This window comes from Ornithorhynchus anatinus, chromosome X5 (assembly GCF_004115215.2).
Source record: "Ornithorhynchus anatinus isolate Pmale09 chromosome X5, mOrnAna1.pri.v4, whole genome shotgun sequence".
Classification (NCBI taxonomy): domain Eukaryota; kingdom Metazoa; phylum Chordata; class Mammalia; order Monotremata; family Ornithorhynchidae; genus Ornithorhynchus; species Ornithorhynchus anatinus.
The window spans coordinates 22,799,220-22,818,557 of record NC_041753.1 but is presented as its reverse complement, the minus strand read 5'-3'; the positions used below and the strand labels follow the sequence as shown (position 1 = coordinate 22,818,557).

Here is a 19,338-nt window from a genome sequence, read left to right as displayed (position 1 = left end):
TTATAGATTCTACCAATTTGCCATTTTTAGAAGTGATACTCTAGCGTAGGATGCCTAATATCGCTTCTAGAACCAGGCTTCTACAGAGGAGCCACAGTGGCAAACTGAGAGTCCTCCAATATAGGGGCTGCTTTTAGTAATATGTTACACACTCGTGCCTCAAATTCCACAACCCTATGAGTAGAAAGAGTCAAAGGAGAGGTCTAGTTTGGATCCCAGATCTCATTGATCTTAAACTGTCATCCACTGCATGACTTAAGCGTGTGTGAGTTCTCCATTTATTTTGGGAAATTTTTTTGAAAGGGGACAGATAAACCTAAGTGGAAGATCCAGAATATTAAAACTCAGAAATTCAACTTATCAAATTTCCAAACTCTGAGTCTTCAGAAGAAAATATCTTAAAAAATAAAGACAAAGTATCATCATTTTTGCCACAGAAGAAGTCACGCATGCTTTCATCTGCTGCTGGGCAGAGCCTGAGTAACTTAATGCGGTTCCTGTAATTTATGTAAATATGTTTTGGGGACTTAAAATAATTAGAGCATTTATTATGGCCTGAGCACCAATCCATGATGATCACATTCAGACACCGTCCTTGTCCTAAAACAAGGCTCACAATCTATTTTGTCCTCATTTTGCAGGTGGGGAAACAGAGGCCCATGCACTTTCCCCTAGGATGCTCAGAGTTGTGTATCTTCTTATTCTCCTGGGGAAAAAAAATACTAAAACCAGTTCATGTATTGACCCCAACATTATTGTGGTGGTGTCAGATTTTGAACATAAATACATCCAACTCTGATAGCTCTATTTTCAAGTTCATAAGAGACATCCTTTATATATTAACTGATTGATTCCCTATAGTGTGGATTTATGTCGTGGTCACCAGGAGCTGAACATTTCCAATTGTATTCTGCCCCCTGTTATATGAAAATAAAGGGAGTGAAGCATGTCAGAAAATTGTTGTATGTGTAGAAGTAGTCCATGACTATCTCCTTCAAGACATTTTTATTTTCTTCAAAACTTTCCAAATAAGGTCAGATTTTAATTCAGAACGGTGGAATGTTGTTTTAGGTGAAAAGTCAGTAATGGAGAAAATTCACTAGCATTTAGCAAAACTGATTCTAAAGAAATAGTTTGACTTTCAAGAGAATTTACTGCCACATTCTTGTTTTATTTTTCAGGACCCCAAAGAGTATCTCCCATTTTTAAATACACTTAGGAAAATGGAGATTAACTATCAACGTTACACTATAGATAAGTATTTGAAAAGATATGAGAAAGCTGTTGGCCACCTAAGCAAATGTGGTAAGTGTGGGAAGAAAGCCTAGCTGATTTTAATTACCCTGATATCTCCCCAAGCTGTTTTGTGTGCTAGACTATTGATCCTGTTCAATCAGTCAATTAATGAATGGTGTCCTGAGTGTGGAACGGCATATTAAACTTTGGCTGCTTTTGTCTAATAGAGCTTAATGAGATATTACGAAGTCAGATCAGTTTAGGGCGTTTTGTGTGTGTCAGAGGAAAGTTTCTTCTCGTGTTCAAAGAGGTTACTTGAGGCTCATTTCATTTTGTCACTTGTTGACCGAAAAGATGAATTTTCACTAAACATATATGGAGCGTGCACATGCGTATTTTGAGAAAAACCACTAGGTACGTGAGCCAATTAAGGCAAAGTGGATTTCACTCCAGCGAATTATTTTCCCCCAGGGCCCGAGTATTTCTCAGAATGTATAAACTTGGTAAAGGACAAAAACTTATATAATGAGGCTCTGAAGCTGTATCCGTCAAGTTCTCAGGAGTACAAGGTGAGAGAATTGGTAAAAGGAGTAAGTTCCTTGTGGAAGTTCCTCTAGACTGTGAGCTCCCTGTGGGCCAGGAACAGGTTTACTAACTCTGTTCTATTATACTCTCTCAAGCGCTTAGCTGAGTGCTCTGCACACCAAAAGCGCTCGGTAAATAGCATCGATGGATTGATGGGAACCCGTTGGATCCGTTGTATTTTGCATTGTCGTCTTTGGAAGCGGGGGCACCTTAGGGTATCAAGCTTGACCAGATCGTTGTTGTGGCATTTGTTCAGCAACCTGCCGTGTGCCGAGCACTGTAGTAAGCGCTGGGGTTGATGCGAGATGATCGGGTCGGATGCAGTCGTTGCTTAGCTTTTCTAAGTAGCTAACTGATGGGGGAGTATCAAGCTAGCCCACGCTGATGCAGGATTTCTCGATTCAGTGTTGAACAAGCGTATTGTCGTATTACCTTTAATCTTTATAGGATATCAGTGATGTTTATGGAGAACACTTGAAGCAGAAAAATCTCTTTGAACAAGCAGGGCTGGTTTTTGCCCGCTGTGGTGCATATGAAAAAGCTCTGGAGGCTTTTTTGACAAGCGGCAGCTGGCAACAAGTCTTCTGTATGGCTGCCCAGCTTAGTTACACGAAAGACCAGCTGGCTGGCCTGGGCAGGACTTTGACGGGTAAGAATTTCTGTTGCAGTACTGTTCCTCCTAAAGGGTCTTGGTTACAGAGTGACAGAGGTAACCGCCGGTGTCCGACTCCTCACAAAAACGAACCTCGTTTCACCCGCCTACTACCCCATTGCTCATCGATGTGTGTGTTCGAGGGGTCTTCCAGTGTCCGAGCGATCAGTGAAACCCCCTACCTGTTTCCAGAAAAGCCCATCTCCTTCCATCGACCCTTTTAACCCTTTGGCTAAAAGCCTGAGGGGAGAATTTTTTTCCCAGACGTGGCTATCGAGCCACAGACCCTAAGTCGGGGCACCTGGTGAGTTGAGAGCCAAATGACTGTCACCCCCTATCCTGGAAGTTCTTGAAAGGCAGGCATTCTTTTCCCTCATAATAATAATAATGTTGTATTTAACTGCTTACTATGTGCAGAGCACTGGTCTAAGCGCTGGGGTAGCTACAGAGTAATCAGATTGTCCCACGTGAGGCTCACAGTCTTCATCCCCATTTGACAGATGAGGTCACTGAGGCCCAGTGAAGTGACTTGCCCACAGTCACACAGCTGACAAGTGGCAGAGCCGGGATTCGAACCCATGACCTCTGACTCCCAAGCCCGGGCTCTTTCCACTGAGTCACGCTGTCATACCCACTGACAGGATGAGGTGTAGCTGGAGGGAGGTTTATCTGAATTCCATGGCATTGAGGTGACAGTAGTTACCACTGCATGAGCAACGGGAAGCAGCGTGGCCTAGCGAAAGGAGCCCGGCCTCGGAGTCGGAGGACCTGGGGTCTGATTCTGGCTCCGCCACTTGGGCAGGTCACTTCGCTTCTCTGTGCCTCAGTTTCCTCGACTTTAAAATGGGGATTCAGTGACTGTTCTCCCTCCTACTTAAACTCTGAGCCCCATGCGAGACAGGGACTGTGTCCTACTTGATCGACCTGTACCTACCCCAGTGCACAGAACAGTGTTTGATATGTAAGTAAGCGCTTAACAAATACCATTAAAGAAAAGTCAAACGGCTATACATCTGACTGCCTTTTTCCTTCTTTTTGGGGAGTGTTTATCCTCTGGGGGATCAGTTCATGGTTTCTCTATTCCGATTGCTTTCCCTTTCCTCTACGGAGACTTTTGGCCCCTGTTTTTTCCATACATCTAAAACCAGATATGCCTTGTAGATGTAAGAGCAATCTAAAAAGGCAGAGTTACAGAATCGATTTTCAACACTGTTTTGGCTCCTCTGATTTGCTTCTTGGCACAGGCCAAAAAGAAAACCATCCAGTCTCCCAGTTATTGCTACTCTGAACTGTGCGTAACCATTTTGGCTATTATTCTTTAAATTCGGAAGTACCCTAAGACACCCAGGTGAATTCAAGTGTGTGCCTGCTAGCAGATAATTCTGTAATTTTGTTCTGTTCCAATTGAGTACTCCAAATAGTATTGCGTATTACCTCACCTCTTTGTGGTGTAGTGCGCTGTGAAGAACTTGACATGTTGTTTTTCTCAAAGAGACCTGTGTTCATCATTAAGCCTTAGGAGCTATCTGTCACTTTCGAATATTTAAAGTCGGGAATTATGTCTTTCCATATTGGGCACCTTCAAAAAACAGGTCATTTAGAATTAAGAAATGAATACGTTTGCTTCTGTCTTAATGTTTCCGGAATGTTTAGTGTCCTATACAAAGCAGCTATTCATCAGTGCTTAATTCTCTTTGGCTTTGCAGGCAAGCTAGTTGAGCAGAGGAAATACAGTGAAGCCGCTGTAGTTTTGGAACAGTACGCCCAGGTAAAAAAAAAAAAAAAATTCTCCTCGTATCCTTTTTTGCTTCTCTTAGCAGCTCCCCTCCTCAGAGAGGGAGAAAAATATATGTACTTTCATCCGCCGTAGGACTACGGTAACCCAGCGCTAATTCAGATTAGAGGGAATACGAGTTCTGAATTGTAGAATTTTGGAAAATCGTGGTTTTTCCACAATATGCCCGTCCTTTTTCGTACTGAACATATGGCTATTCAGAGCAACATTTGGAAGGTTTCAGTTTGATGTTGACCCTAGGGAAGCAGCGTGGCCTAGTGGAAAAAGCCCGGGCCTGGAAGTCAGAGAACCTGGGTTCTAATCTTGGCTTTGCCACTGGCTTGCTGTAGGATCTTGGCCAAGTCACTTCACTTCTCTGTGCCTCAGTTTCCTCAACTGTAAACTGGCTTAGACTGTGAGCCCCTTGTGGGCCAGGGACTCTGTCCGTCCCGATTAACTTGTATCTACCCCAGCACTTAGGACAGTGCTTGACTCCCTGGTAAGCGCAGAAGGAATACCCCAGTGATTATTATAATTATCATCTTGGGATGGAAAAAAGGGGCACTGGAGAAAAGAGATGGTAGCTAACTGGGAGAGGGCAGCTGGTAGGCAGAGAAAAGCTGCCTTTTCTCTCCTAGCTCTGGCATAGGAGAAGGGAAGGCAATACTGGGCAAAGGGGCATGCCAGGCAAGAAGGGTGGTGAGGGATTTTGATCTTTTTTTCGTTTTCTGCTGAACTCTTTCCTCTTCCTCACTCTCCTACCCATTCTTTATGCTTTTTATGATGTTTGTTAAGCATGTGCTATGTGCCAGGCACCGTTCTAAGCCCTGAGGTAGATGAGAGCTAATCAGGTGGGACACAGTCCATGTCCCACATGGGGCTCACAGTCCTAATCCTCATTTTCCAGATGAGGGAACTGAGGCACAGAGAAGTAAAGTGACTTGCCCAAGATCACACAGCAAACAAGTGGCAGAACTGGGATTAGAACCCAGATCCTTACCCATACCTGTCTCCCCATCCTCAACAAAGGAGAGTCAGGGAGTTAAAAGGGCTGATTTGAAGTTTAAAAACACCAAACAAACTGTAATGTTCTGCCCCGTCCTCCCCACCTCCTAGCCTACCCCTCTTTCTGCTTCATCTCTTCTCCCCTGACCCTGCTTTGCTTCTTTTCCTATGGCAGCCATTTTCTCTAGCTGATTTTTAATAGTTAAATACTTCATTTACGCTTCATTCAAATTTCGATCTAAATTATTATGAATCTCCAGTCAGCGTAGCTCAAAGTTGTGGGGGTTTACTTTATCGGGTAAGATAAGTAAGATATTCAGCCAGCAGTAATAGTAGCATGTGTAGAGCACCCATTTGGTGTGATGCACTGTATTAGCTGCTTGGGAAGATCAGAATAACAAAGGGACACGTTCCTGGCCCACAAGGAGTTTGCACTCTAAAGGGGGAGACAAACATAATTGTCCTATTTGTTAAGCGCTTACTTTGTGTTAAGCACTACTAAACGTTGGGATAGATACAAGATCATCAGGTCCCACATGGGGCTAAGTAGGAGGGGGAGCAGGCATTGAATCCCCATTTTGCAGATGAGGGAACCGAAGCCCAGAGAAGTGAAGTGACTTGCCCAAGGTCACACAGCAGACAAGTGGCAGAGCCGGGATTAGAATTTGGGACCACCGACTATAAATTAGAGGTCAAAAAATAAAGTGGACGTAGGTACGTGAGGGCTAAGGGGGGGGGGAACGTGTAGATAAATTCATAGGTGCCAGGATCAACCAGCTCTTTCTCCGCAAGGAATGAGTTGAACACTTGCTTGTAACCTCCAAAATCTGATCCGGTTGACACTTGGGAACTTTTTAAACCTTTCCCCCTGTCCAGTCTCCATGTAACCTGCCCCCCGGCCCCGATCATATTAGAGAATCTAGCCCAAGAAGGATGATAACCAGGCTTAGAAATAGTAACTTTGAGGATAATGGGAAGTATCTGCCCTGCCCCACTCTCTCGAGGAAAATATGGCAATCTACATACCCAACTTTTTGCTTATCTTTTTAGTGACTTCAAGGTGTTATTGGGATTGATGCAACTGCCGATCATATTTTAGATGTGTATATCTGGGATTTCTTCCAAAGGGTTTGAAGGGCTTTCACTTAATTTATCGTCCATTGAGAGCCCTGTGAGGGAAGTAGGGGAAGTTATAATCGCCCCCACTGCACTGACGGAGAGACTGAGACACTGAGCGATCAAACCACATATGAGAAGTAATGGCAGGAAGTAATGGAAGTTCCAGATCCAAAGCTTTTCCTGTTACTTCATGTTAGGAAGTAGATCCGGGCTTTTCAAACTTTGAAGTTTTGAGAGCCCCACTTGGATTTGATACTTGGTCCAGTGGAGTTCCCTTTGCCAATCTTCCTGCCTCTGCCTTCCCAAACCCTCCCTCCAGATCTAATATAAAGTTACTTTAATAGTACTTAATATTCACTTTGCTCATTTACTCAGTTCTTACTCTTTTTTTTTTTTTGTATTGGGTTTGAAAGAACCTAAGTAGCACAGAAGGAAAATTATACCCCACGTTCTCCAGTGGTACCGATTAGGATCCCATGCAAGACCTCCCAGCCCCTTGCCAGGAGGGCCATCAGATATGAAGAACTTTAGGCCTTTAAGCGGGAGACAGAGTGGCCCAGTGGAAAGGCCGCGGGACCGGAAGTCAGAAGACCTGCATCCTGGGCCCCGCTCTGCTCCCGGCCTGCTCTGTGACCTTGGGCAAGTCACTTGACCTCTCTTGATCTGTTTCCTCATCTGTAAAATGGGGATGATATCATCCCTGCTCTCAGCTACCTCTTCGATTGTGGCCGTGTGTGGGACGATGACTGTCCCCGATCTGATTATCTTGCATCTTCTACTCCAGTGCTTAGCACAGTGCTGGCACACAGTAAAGTACTTAATAAATGTCATTATTCTTAGTGTAGACGATTTAGACCTTTCAAATAGCTTAAATAGCAATAACTCTGGAATTTTTTGGTTTTTGTAAGAGGCTGGTCTTGCCTATCGACAGGCATGAAGTAATTTATAACGGACCTGCCTTCGTTGGCGTGGTTGAGTTCAGGTCCTGCCGTTTGTGCAAATTTCAAAGGAAAGTCTCTCTTCCCCCCCTTGCCTAATTCTCTTCTCCTTTCATTTTTGTTACGTTTTACCAAATCTCTAAAACATCGAAGGATCCTACGTGAACCAGAACTGTGCCCATTTCTTCCCCTTCCCTTCCTCCTCTTGTAGGACTATGAAGAGGCCATCCTTTTGCTGTTAGAAGGAGCTTCCTGGGAAGAGGCCCTCAGACTGGTAAGGGCATTTCCAAAGTGCTCCATGTGTAATGGACTTTGGGTGGAGCAAAGGCAATAGATATCACCCCCATTCCAGCAATTCCTAGAAGCGGGGTATTCGTGGGCTCAAAGAGTCAGCAGTGATCTCCTCCTGAGGACAGGGAAATATGAAGTCGTTCACTCTCTCGAGACTGGGGCCTAATAGGTTCTTTCCAATGAGCCCTTAAGAAGCTAAGGGTCCTTCGTGCGAAAAGGTTTCCCCGACTGACGTTGTAAACGTTGAAGGGAAGCGAGCCTCGGTCTGCAATGTACATGTTCTTACTCTACTCCGAAAATGAGTCGTTTGTGCTGGAATTGACTTTCTTGCCTCGTATTATATCTGATCCTCCGGAGAGTAACCAACTCATCTTCCCAACGTGATTTTCAGGGCACCTGGTGCCTCCAAATAGTTAAGTTCTCTTCCCCCGGAATAGTTTATTCATCATAGGAGGACTCTTAATATTATTACTGTTCTTACTGTTAGGTTTTTTTTTTCCCCCCAGATTTACAAATACAACAGACTTGACATTTTAGAGACCAACCTAAAACCTTCCATCTTAGAAGGTGAGTGTCTCATTTTTGGTTAAGGGTACTCTCGTGCTTCGGACGGTTTCGTTGGAGTAGCGACGCTGGGCCTTCAGTGATGCCGAGCCCTCCTCTTTGGTCCGAGGGGCCGGCAGTCACCCTCCTGAGGTGTGGGCGGGGAAGCAACTCCCTCTGAGCTCTCCCTTGCCCTGTTGGAAACGGGCAAGCGGAGACCGGCCGACTCTCCGGAGCGGCAGCCCTCACCTCGTCCCGTTCCCTCCCCGCGCGGCTTGCTCTTAGCCGGGATGAGGGGCTGCGGTATTGGAACGAAAAAGGAGCGGCTGCTCTGAAGGCTCGACTGCCGGTGGGGAACGAACGTTACCTCGTCTGCTCCCGGCTGGGTCTCCGGCCAGGCCGCGACCAAGCATTGTTGCGTGACGAGGAACGCGCGCCCTCTGCGTACGGCCCCTACGCTGGCTTGTGACGGGTCCTTTTCCTCCTGACCCAGGAGGGAGACCTGGGTCCCATCAGCCTCCTCATCGCCATTGGCGTTACTGTTCTGATGACAATACGCTGCCTGCTGGGTCACGGAATTGGACATGTTTCTTCCTCCGGGGGCTTTGGACTGGATTCCGGTTGGCTAATTTAGCATCGTAGCCAGGGTACTTTCGCAAGTAAGCTGCCTGAGATTGAACTGGGGGACTTTGCTTTTTCCACCACCTTGTACCATTAGTGCTACTTTGAGGGGTACCAGTTAAAGGACTCGGCCCTGGCCCCTTAGGATGACCACTTTGGTGTTTGCTCTCTTCAGGGAGGAAGACGGTCTCTGTTATCTGGATTCCTTCAGAGAGCCAGGAGGTCTCTCTGATGGAGGCACTGTTTACTGGTGAAGCTTGCCGTTTCCCTCCAGGCGGTATTTTAGTTCTTCATTCTGGGCCTTGTAGGTTCTTGCCCTCCAACCTGTCAGCTGAGAAGAAGAAGAAGAAAGGGAGAGATTACGGTTCTCTTGTGGTACTGTTTTTTTTAAAAAAAAAATGAAGTGGGGAAGTGGTGCTGCAGAAATCCAGGGTCAAAACCAATTAAGACCCTGCTCAATGACCTTTATGGTCTCCATAGAGTGTGCTCTATCTTTTAGTCAGATTATAGGACATTTTGATCTGTAAGATACAAGAAGGTTTTGAATGGGGAGCATTTCATTTCCTGTCTTAGTGCATCTTATGGTGTGGGTGGGGAGACATGCCATTGGGTTCACCTAGGGTCAACACTAGCAGCACAGAATCCCTGGCTACAGGAGGACAGTCAAGCCATTTGTATCCATCATCTCTGATCCCTAGACCCCGAAAAGCACGCAGGGTTACCCTAGGTGAGTGCCGTGATTCTGGGTTACCTGCAGCCCCTTTTTTTTTTTCTAAGGTTGAAGTCTAAGGAGTTTGGCTGTTCCTTTGACAAATGGGGCTTAAATGATCAAATCACAAGAATAAGATCTAGGGAGATTTGGAGGTAAAAGGCCTTAGGTTCCGGTACAGTACTTTTTAGGGTTGTTTGTTTGCTCAGTTAATCCTGACCCACCCATCAATTGAATTTATTGTGCGCTCACTGTGTGCAGAGCACTGTACCAAGCGCTTGGGAGAGTACAGTGTAACAGAGTTGGGAGATATGTTCCCTGCCCGCAACGATCCTGAGATTCAAATGGAGCACTGATAGTTTGGGTTTGCCAACCGATGAGGAGACTTACCCTCTGAGCTCTGCCCATGTAGAAGAGCTCCATGCTCGAGTAAATCATTTTGCTTCCTTCTTGGGAAAGTGTGTATCGGGATATTTGCAACATATTGTCCTTTTGTGGCATCTTCTGATTGCCGATGCCTGATGAAGTGGCCTTCCCTACCTGCTCGGAACCTGCTTCTCCTTTCAGTCTCCTTTTGCCTTCATTATGACTTTCATTCAGTAGTATTTATTGAGCGCTTACTATGTGCAGAGCACTGTACTAAACGCTTGGAATGTACAAATCGGTAACAGATACAGTCCCTGCCCTTTGACAGGCTTACAGTCTAATCGGGGGAGACAGACAAAAACAATAGCAAGAACAGAAGCTTAATTCTGTTTGTCAAATAATTCTGGTTGTGATTTCAGTAGACAATTTTTAAGGTGGTGGGGTGGTGGAATAATATTGTAAAAACCAAACGCGGGCGGTGGTTATAGACCGACGGGTGATCTCAGTTATTTCCCACACTCAAGTGCCCAGTGTCCTTATCTCAGTGCAGACTTGTCAGCAGCATCAAATGCCACTCCGCGTGGAATGATAATTCCTTGAATGTTTGTAAACTCTTTTAAGTCTCCAAAGCATGCTCGCCTAGTTCTTGGCTTTTCCCATAGGTGAGTATGTATGTCCGGCTAGATAGCTCGTTATTTAAGATTCTGAACTATCTAGGATAAGCCCGAGGTTCAGGAGACCCATTGTCCCTTCGGATACAGGTGCCGAGCATCTATTCTCCAACTCTTCTGGTGGAGTCGTGGGACGAAGGGTGGGATTGTGGAAGTAGGTGGAAAGCTCTTAAGAGTCTGGTGACCCTTTTTCCCCCAACCACACCCTTCCTGGTTGACTTTTGTTTTTAAGTCATCTCTTTGCCTTACAAAAATGATGTTCTTCAAAATGGTGTTCCTTTCTACCACGCAGCCCAAAGAAATCATCTACTATTTATGGATTCTCAAAAAGCCATATTCACTCGCCATAAGAAGCGCTTGCTGGTGGTCCGAGAGCAGAAAGAACAAGCACAACAAGGGCTGCTAGGTGAGTCCGTGATCAAGTCTACCCACTTTGCGATGGAAAGGAGGCATTTAACACAGGAGAGATGTTGGAAGCCAACAAATCCGCATTGCGTTTTCATTGTGGGCCGTGTTCCGGGGACGGAGTTTCTAGACTCTCCTCTTTCCACCCACCATCCCTGTGGGCCACTGGAGGATGTCTAATAGAGGGGGTAGGGGCTGACCCTCTAATAATAATAATGATAATGGTATTTGTTAAGCACTTACTATGTGCCAGGTACTGTTCTGAGCGCTGACGTAGGTACAAGATTCATCTCATTTTACAGATGAGGGAACTGAGGCATGGAAAAGTGGCGTGACTTGCCCAAGGTCATCTAGGAGACTAGTGGCAGAGCCGGGATTAGAACCTAGGTCCTTTCGAGTCCCAGGCCCGTGCTCTATCCACTAGGCCACGATGCTTCTCTACTTCCCGCTCACCCAGATTGCTGTGCCTCCTGAAAAGATTTGTTTTGTTTTTTTAAATGGTACTGGAAACTTTCAGGCAGTGCTCTGACTTCCCCAGGATAGAGGAAGTAGACGTGACTTTTTAAAATGTCGTTTAAAAATGTTTATGGGCGGGGGCTCGGCCCAGGTAAAGGATCTGAGGGGAATCACATGACCGTAACTGAGCAGACTGCCAGTGGTCTGGAAGCCGGAACTAGAACCGGGCTGGTGGAGAGAAATAACTTTAGTTAGCGTTCAGTACACTGGGAGGCATTAGCTTTATTTCAGCCTTGGGCCCACCCACCGTATATAAATGGAAATTAGTAGTTGAAAGTCAAAGATGGGCCAGTGAGATCCTGTGCTCGCTGGCAACTAGGGGTACGTGTTCATCGTCTCCCCCAACCAACACCAGGGACCTTAGCCATGATTTGGGAAAGTGTGGCTGCTTGGGGTGGGTTTTTTGTTTGTTCGTTTATTTTATTTTATTTTTTTGAGGCATCGGTCTTTTATTCCTGGTAGCTTTCCCAGCTGAATTCAAACTGCATTTAAAAGAGAAACTCCTGAAATGAGCTTGCGGCTTCTGAGACTGACTGTAGTTCTGATTACCCTGATGTGTTTTTCAGATGAAGAGGTGCCAAATGGCCAAGAGTCAGATCTCTTCTCTGAAACCAGCAGTGTTATGAGCGGCAGTGATATGAGTGGCAAATATTCGCACAGTAACTCCAGGATATCTGCGTATGTGTTCCTCTTCTTGTTCACCCCCCCAGAAAGTGCAGAGAGACTGATTTTTGCCGGGGGGGGGCGGTCCTTCATGTACATGTACCAAACTTGTTGTGGGCAGGTAACGTGACTACCAACTCTGTTATACTGGACTCTCCCAAGCGCTTAGTACAGTGCTTTGCACACCACAGGCGCTCAATAAATACCACTGTTAGGGTGCTTGGGAAAATCGGGATATTGTGCCTACAGTAAGCTTTTCCTGCCAACTTTCAGCATATAAGCCTGGAGACCTGAAACGTTCTTTCTGCTCATATTGTGCAAAATCAGCTTTTTAACCGTACATATTCTAGCGAGTTCCATTAATAATTATTGGGCACCCACAGGGTACACGGCACTGGGTAAGTGCCTATTTAAAAAAGATAATTCGCCACATTCGTACGACTCCAGGAGGGCGGTGAATCACAGGTTTTGTTGAATTCATCTCCTCTGGCCCCAGGACTGTTAACTGAAATTGCTAAATTGTAAATCTAATCATTAACGCTACAGCAGTTTGCCCCTCTTTCCAGAGAATCTACGGCAGTAGGTCCCGTGACCTTTCAGGACTCTCTTGATTTTAGGCCTCAAGGGATAGTATCTTTGATTTTTATTTTTTTTTCCCCTCTTGCTTTTTTGACCTGGATACCTAGTTGTGCTCATTGAAAAGAGTGAGACTTCATCATCATTAATGGTATACATTGAACACCTACCGGGTGCAGAGCACTGTGCTGAGCGCCTGGGAGAGGACAGTAGAGGTAGAGGGCACGATGCCTGCCTTCAAGGAACTTACAAACTAGTCATAAATAAAGGGTTCACAGAACTCAACTGTGGGATATTTATTTTTTTTTCATCAAATCGGTTTTTTGGTTTTTTTCTGTTTTGCATTGTTGTTGTGTTTGTTCTGTTTTGCATTGTAGTTAGTAAGCACGTACTATGTGCCAGGCACTGTACTAAACACTAGGGTAGATACAAGCCAATCAGTTTGGACCCAGTCCATGTCCCACACGTGGTTCACAGTTTTAATTCCCATTTTACAGATGAGGCAACTGAGGCCCAGAGAGGTTAATTCATTATTAATTAATTATGGCTTTGTTAAGTGCTTCTTATGTGCCAAGCACCGTTCTAAGCGCTAGAGTAGATACAAGGCAGTCGGGTAGGACACAGACTCCTTCCCACATAGGGCTCACCGTCGTAATCCCCGTTTTACAGATGAGGGAACTGAGACACAGAGACTTGCCTAAGGTCAGACAAGTAGGTAACAGAGAAGCTTGGCGGTTTTGAGGCTCGCTTATTCTACTTCCTAGTTGATCCTTGTACTTCCCAAAAGTCTATCATCCCCCTTGGAATGTAGGTTCTTTGCGGACAGGGAATGTGTCTTTGGCTTCTTTTGTACTTTTCCCAAGTGCTCGGGAGAATGCATTGAGCTTCATTAGGTGCTCACTAAATACTATTACAACCTCTACTACTTACAAAGACGTGGCGATCAGAATGAATTGCAGAAGATCTGTCCCATGCAGACATGGCCTAAGGCAGTTTTATTTATCGAGCGCTTACTGTGTGCAGACCACTGTACTAAGCGCTTGGGAGAGTACAATACAGCAATGTAACAGAGTTACTTGCGTGCCATAAATATCACAGAGTGATTGAAAGGTTCTTTTCTTGTAATTTAGACCCATATAAGTGTTCCAGTAGCCAGTGTGGGCTCTTAGAAGGAATGCAGTTATTTGGGAGTTTTGTGTGTTGTTTTTTTTTTTAAAGCACCTCAAGTACACCTGTTCTTCAAAAATCCCATTCAGTTGGGATGTGTTAGAGGGAAGGAATCAAAATGTGGGTGCCGCCGTGAGCGAGCCACCATTCCGAAAGCATGACTCTCATTCTACCCGTAGGAGATCGGCCAAGAATCGCCGCAAAGCAGAACGCAAGAAGCACAGTCTGAAAGAGGGGAGTCCACTGGAGGATCTCGCCCTTCTGGAGGCCCTGAGCGAGGTTGTGCGGAGCATTGAAAAACTGAAAGGTAGGGGTCTTGTTGGCATGCGGCCAAAGCACGTGACTTTGAAATCGGAGCTGCCGCTCGGGAGAACTTAAACCCATGTCTCATATTATTGTCTTGTATTCTCCCAAGTGCTTAGTACAGCACTCTGCACACGGTAAGCGCTCAATGAACACGATTGACTGAGAGGTTACCCAGACCCGGCAGCCTCAGCGCTCGGCTGCGGCAGCGGGGAAGAGGAGGAGCCTGGGGTGGGAAGGAGCTGGCCGGCCTCTTCCTCGGTGGGCCAAGTGGCCATTTTCTGGAGATTTCTGGCTTAGCCGCCGAGACCGAGCCCTCGTCCCAAAAGCCTGGGTTCCTTGCGGCAGCAGTGCGGCCACGGGAACGGCCACAGCTGTCGGCCAGATGGTGGGAGCGGGACTCGCCTTGCCTCGGTGCCTCTGGGAACCCTATTTTGCCCCTCTCCAGTCGATGATGGTGGAGAAAGCAAGGGCCACCCCCCATTCGTCTCTGACGTGGGGGTTGGGTTCTTGAAAAACCCCGCCTTATGGGAGAATCTCTCCCGCCTTTGCCATCTCACTGTATTAAATGTTGGAAAGTTGCAAAGAAACACAGAGAACGATACGGTCCAATACTGTAAAGCTTTGGCTGAGGCCAGAAAGCCTAGCAGAAATGTTTCTTCCTACCCTGACTATACTTGGGTGAACTCCTGGGCCATGTTCTACCTAGCACGGACTTTGCACTGTGGGAAAAATGTTGCCTAATTCTTCCGTCACATTATATCCAAAGAACTAACTGAATTTGGGGGTCGGGGGGTGTCTGCCTCTCTCTGTCCTTTTCTTTCTCTCTGTCTGTGTATCTTTCTCTCTCTCTGACCTCTTCTTGCTCCCTATTTTTATGTCTTTCCTGCCTTTCAGCCCCAGCTCCTAAAAAGCTAACTAGCCTCTCTCCTACTTTGGGCTGGCTGAAATTTGGTCATATTTCAGTGATGGTTATAGGTGACTTGGCCCTGCTTCCTAATGGCCCTGTGCCCTTTTCCTTTCTAGATGAGGTGTACCACCTTTTAAAGGTCCTCATCCTCTTCGAGTATGACACGCAGGCCAGGGAGCTACAGCAGACCTTCGAAGACACTCTGCAGTTGATGGAAAGATCCCTCCCAGAAATCTGGACCCTAGCCCAGCAGCCAAGTACAGCCATGCCTGTAAGTTGTCGCAAGTCGACCGTCCCAGGGGCCGGGTCAGAGGTCACTAAGGAGCACCGAGGACAGTTTTCCTAGGTCTGCCATCCTCGGGAAGGCACCCCGACAGCATCTCTCCAGCGCTCCGTTCCCTCACTCATCTTGGTCCTCTGGAGCCCCAGTGACAGTGGGGAGGGGGGCAATTGGGGATGCGTGTGGGGTGGATCGGTTTGCTCCCCAGGTGACCCTCGGCCTGGCCCCTGAGATGGACACAGAGACTCCTCTCCCCTCCATATCCGACAGGTCCATCCCATCCTCAGCACAGTGCCTGGTGCAGAATAAGTGCTTGACAAATCCCATAAAGTAAAAAAAAAATAGGGGTTCTGCACTCCTGGAATTTGGCTGGAGCCAAGCCCTGGGATTTTGGTCTAAAGCTTGAATCCCATCGATGCCACTTTGGACAGAAATGAGAGCCTGGTGGTCAAATTTGAGAACCGAAGCTTGAGTTTAAAGAGGCTTATATCCTCTGAGGAGGAAGAGTACATCACCGGGTTGGTTGGTTGGTTTTTTGGGGGGGGGGAGGGGGCAGGTGTTTTTTGGGTCACCAGTAACTAATGGAGTCACAAATTAGAAACTTTGGCTTTGGAATAAAGACCTATGATAGAAAGTTCTAAGATGCTTTTTTAATACGATTAATACGGTTCACTTTTGTAGGTCTTGGGTCCCAATTCCACTGCGAACAGCATCATGGCTTCCTATCGGCAGCAGAAGGCCTCAGCTCCTGCACTCCTTGGTTAGTGTATACGTGTACACACACACACACACCCACACACCCCCCCACACACACACCCCACACACCCCCTTCCCTGCCCATAATGAGTGTACAGTCTTCAGGGGGAGACAGTAATATGAATAAATTCATATTAATAAATTGGAGACTAGGAGAGAAACAAGCTCTCTCTTACACGTCTGGATCAGTAGCACTAACTCTCTCACCCTAGGTGTTGCAATCAGGGATAGCGGGGAAAGTTGGAATCCACAGGTTCAATTCAGTTAGTCTCCGTTGAAGATTCCCCGGAGTCCCAAAACCTCGTCTATCCGCAGCAGAATATAGAGAGATCGCTTCCCTCTGCCCAGACTCTATCTCAGAGGTGCATGCTGCAACCCGGAGATCACTCTCAAAAAAGCGCTTGGCTTGAGGCCCATCTCACTCTGTTTTCCTTTTCCACCATCTTGCCGGAAGCCCCGTGGAACAGGGAAACGAGCACCAGACAGGTAGCCGGAGAGAGGAACAAAGGGCCGCGATAATCCGTAACTGAATGACCCACTCGGAATCGCCGTCCTCATCTACCATTAGATCAGTGTTGCTTATTGAGCACTTCCTATGTGCAGAGCCCTGCACTAAGCGCTTGGGAGAGTACAACACAGTTGGTAGACACATTCCCTGCCCACAACGAGCTTAACCTAGAGCAGATCATTTAGACTCCCCGGTGAGTAAGTGGGAAAGTTTTGATTCTTTCACCCCTTTTTTAACAAGGTGCTTAACATCAAGGAGTATTTTTTTCAACAGCTTCTAGACTACCCTGTATGGTTAATGCTATAGTCATTTAAGTTTTAGCACTGCTCATTCATGACCTTTTTTTGAAATCAGCCCTGTGCTGGGAACAGAACTTTTCTTTTTGGAATGCATTTTATATGCCTGGTTTGTTTTTCTCTCCCACCCCAACAGCACTTAGATATCTTTACACTCGATCTCTCCCCCTACCTGATATTTATTTTAATGCCCGTCTCCCCGTTGAGACTGCAAGATCCTCAAGGGCAGGGGTCCGTCTACCGGCCGTAGTGTACTCTCCCAAGCACGTAGAATGGTGCTTGGCCTCCAGTGACCTCCCCCCCCCAGTAAATAATCATAATAATGGCATTCGTTAAGCGCTTACCGTGTGCCAGGCTCCGTACTAGGTCCTGGGGTGCATACAAGGAAATGGGGTTGGACACAGTCCCCTGCCCCATGTGGGGGTTCATGGTCTCAATCCCCATTTTCCAGATGAGACAACTGAGGCCCAGAGAAGTGAAGTGATTTGTTCAAGGTCACACAGCAGACAAGTGGCAGAACGGGGATTAGAACCCATGACCCTCTGACTCCCACACCCGAATAGGACTGTGACCGTTTCAGGCAGCCAAGCCAGACCATTACATCTGCTCAAGAGTTGGAACTGCCACCTGATCATTGGCTTAATAATAATAATGTTGGTATTTGTTAAGCGCTTACTATGTGCCGAGCACTGTTCTAAATGCTGGGGTGTATACAGGGTAATCAAGAAAGGGGCCTCCCTCTAATCTATGGGGGAGCCATTGCTTACCTGGAATACCGGATCCTATCATCCCCCCAGCTCCAGGGCAAATAAGGCCCGCACACTCTTGTCTGGGCTCAGTTCAGAGTTAGTTCCTCAAGTACAAGACCCATTCTGCTCCTTCCTTGCCAAAATAAGGAAGGGGAGGGCCCCATCAGCTGGAGCCCTAGGCTCCTGGGTTCACCCTGACCCCCACAGGCTTCCTGGTTTCCAAACCAGGGGCGTCACGGCTGCCAGCGATGAAGAGATCCAGAAGAGAAGCAGCGTGGCCTAGTGGAGAGAGCCCGGACCCGGAATTCAGAAGGACCTGAGGTCTAAATCCCGGCTCCGCCACTTAGCGGCGGTGTGACCTCGGGCAAGCCGCTTCACCTCTGGGCCTCAGTTCCCTCATCTGGAAAAGGGGGATTAAGACTGGGGTCCCCAACGCGGGACGGGGACTGCGTCCAACCGGATTAGCTTGCATCAGTACGGTCCCTGGTATACGGTAAAGCACTGAACAGATATCATTTAAACAAAAAAACTGGACAAACTGGAGCTCTGGTCCTCCGTTGCCCTTCACTGAACGATGGGCCCGCCGTCAGAAAATCTGGAATAATATGCTCACGGCCCAAGCCGGAGGCCGGTGCAGACTAATTGTTTCTGAGAGACCTGAATATTTTGAAATCTCTTAATGGCCGATAACTCATGCAAAGCCTGACTGTGTTCTCTCTCTGTCTTTTGCGCGCGCGCACCCAGGTGTTCTCTCTACCCATTTAATTTGCCTGCATTTTTTTTTTTCCATTTGCAGATGCTGAACTTTTTATACCTCCAAAGCTCAACAAAAGCACCCAATGGAAACTGAGTCTTTTAGAGTAATTCGGACCTTAACTATGTAGTGGGGCTCTGATGGGAGGTACCATTTCACTCATTACCACTTATTCCCATCCCCTACTTCTTCCCGAGGCCCTAGGAGCTAATAACCGGGGAGGAAGAGAAGACCGTCTCCTCCGAAATAGTCACGCATTCTGCTCTGCGGAATAGGTGCCTGCCCAACCCATTCTATGCTACTTCTTCTTCGTGCTCCCCTGCACACGTAGTATCGAAAAAACAACTTCAGCCGGGGCAACGGTGTGCTGGGCTGGGTAGTATTAATACTTCATTTTGTGCTTTTAGAGTAGTGCATTGTAGGGGTTAGAGGGTGGGAATCAAAAGACCGGGTTCATGTTCTAGTTACAGCGCGCTCACTCTGTGACCTTGGGCAAGTCACATGACTCTTTGGGGGCCTCAGTTTTCCCACCCGTGAAATGGAGCTACTAACACCCGCCACCTCAGGGGGTGTTGTGAGGACAGACGAGTCGACGTCCTTAACGTGTCCTCGGAGGGCAGTACCTAAGTACGCATGTGGTATTATAGCAGTACATACTACTTTGTCATAATGAATAATTTAAATGTCATCCTCCCTCTGGTTTAAAGCATAGTAATAATAAAACGGTTTAAAGCTTCCATTGACTTTCTAAACTATCATTTATGGTTTCGCACTTACTTGGCTGTTGTGTTATTTGCATGGAAACTTCCAAATCAGAAGCTCGGCTGTAGGGTTCCCCTCCCCCAATCGTTTACCTGTGTGGCCAGTTTTACCGCCTCGATGATCATCCCGGCTAGAGGGACGGCGTTAGCCTTGACCCGAATTTAACTTGCTGGCATCGCCACA

General features: G+C 46.8%; 1 protein-coding gene across 2 annotated transcripts in view; it reads left to right on the top strand.

Annotated features, from left to right (window-relative positions):
- Positions 1 to 19,130, top strand: part of ELP1 (elongator acetyltransferase complex subunit 1) — a 55,030-nt gene extending 35,900 nt beyond the window's left edge. Inside the window, exons 26-37 of one of the 2 annotated variants that reach the window (XM_029055042.2) lie at positions 1,182 to 1,305; positions 1,708 to 1,805; positions 2,269 to 2,470; positions 4,180 to 4,241; positions 7,521 to 7,583; positions 8,107 to 8,167; positions 10,803 to 10,916; positions 11,998 to 12,109; positions 14,017 to 14,144; positions 15,167 to 15,321; positions 16,012 to 16,090; positions 18,436 to 19,130. In XM_029055042.2, the coding sequence (XP_028910875.1) occupies positions 1,182 to 1,305; positions 1,708 to 1,805; positions 2,269 to 2,470; positions 4,180 to 4,241; positions 7,521 to 7,583; positions 8,107 to 8,167; positions 10,803 to 10,916; positions 11,998 to 12,109; positions 14,017 to 14,144; positions 15,167 to 15,321; positions 16,012 to 16,090; positions 18,436 to 18,503 (1,266 nt within the window). In that variant the 3' untranslated portion in view covers positions 18,504 to 19,130. Of the gene's footprint in view, positions 1 to 1,181; positions 1,306 to 1,707; positions 1,806 to 2,268; positions 2,471 to 4,179; positions 4,242 to 7,520; positions 7,584 to 8,106; positions 8,168 to 10,802; positions 10,917 to 11,997; positions 12,110 to 14,016; positions 14,145 to 15,166; positions 15,322 to 16,011; positions 16,091 to 18,435 lie in introns of those variants that run through there. The other variant, XM_039910772.1, reaches the window with a different exon arrangement.
- Positions 19,131 to 19,338: the final 208 nt, after the last annotated feature.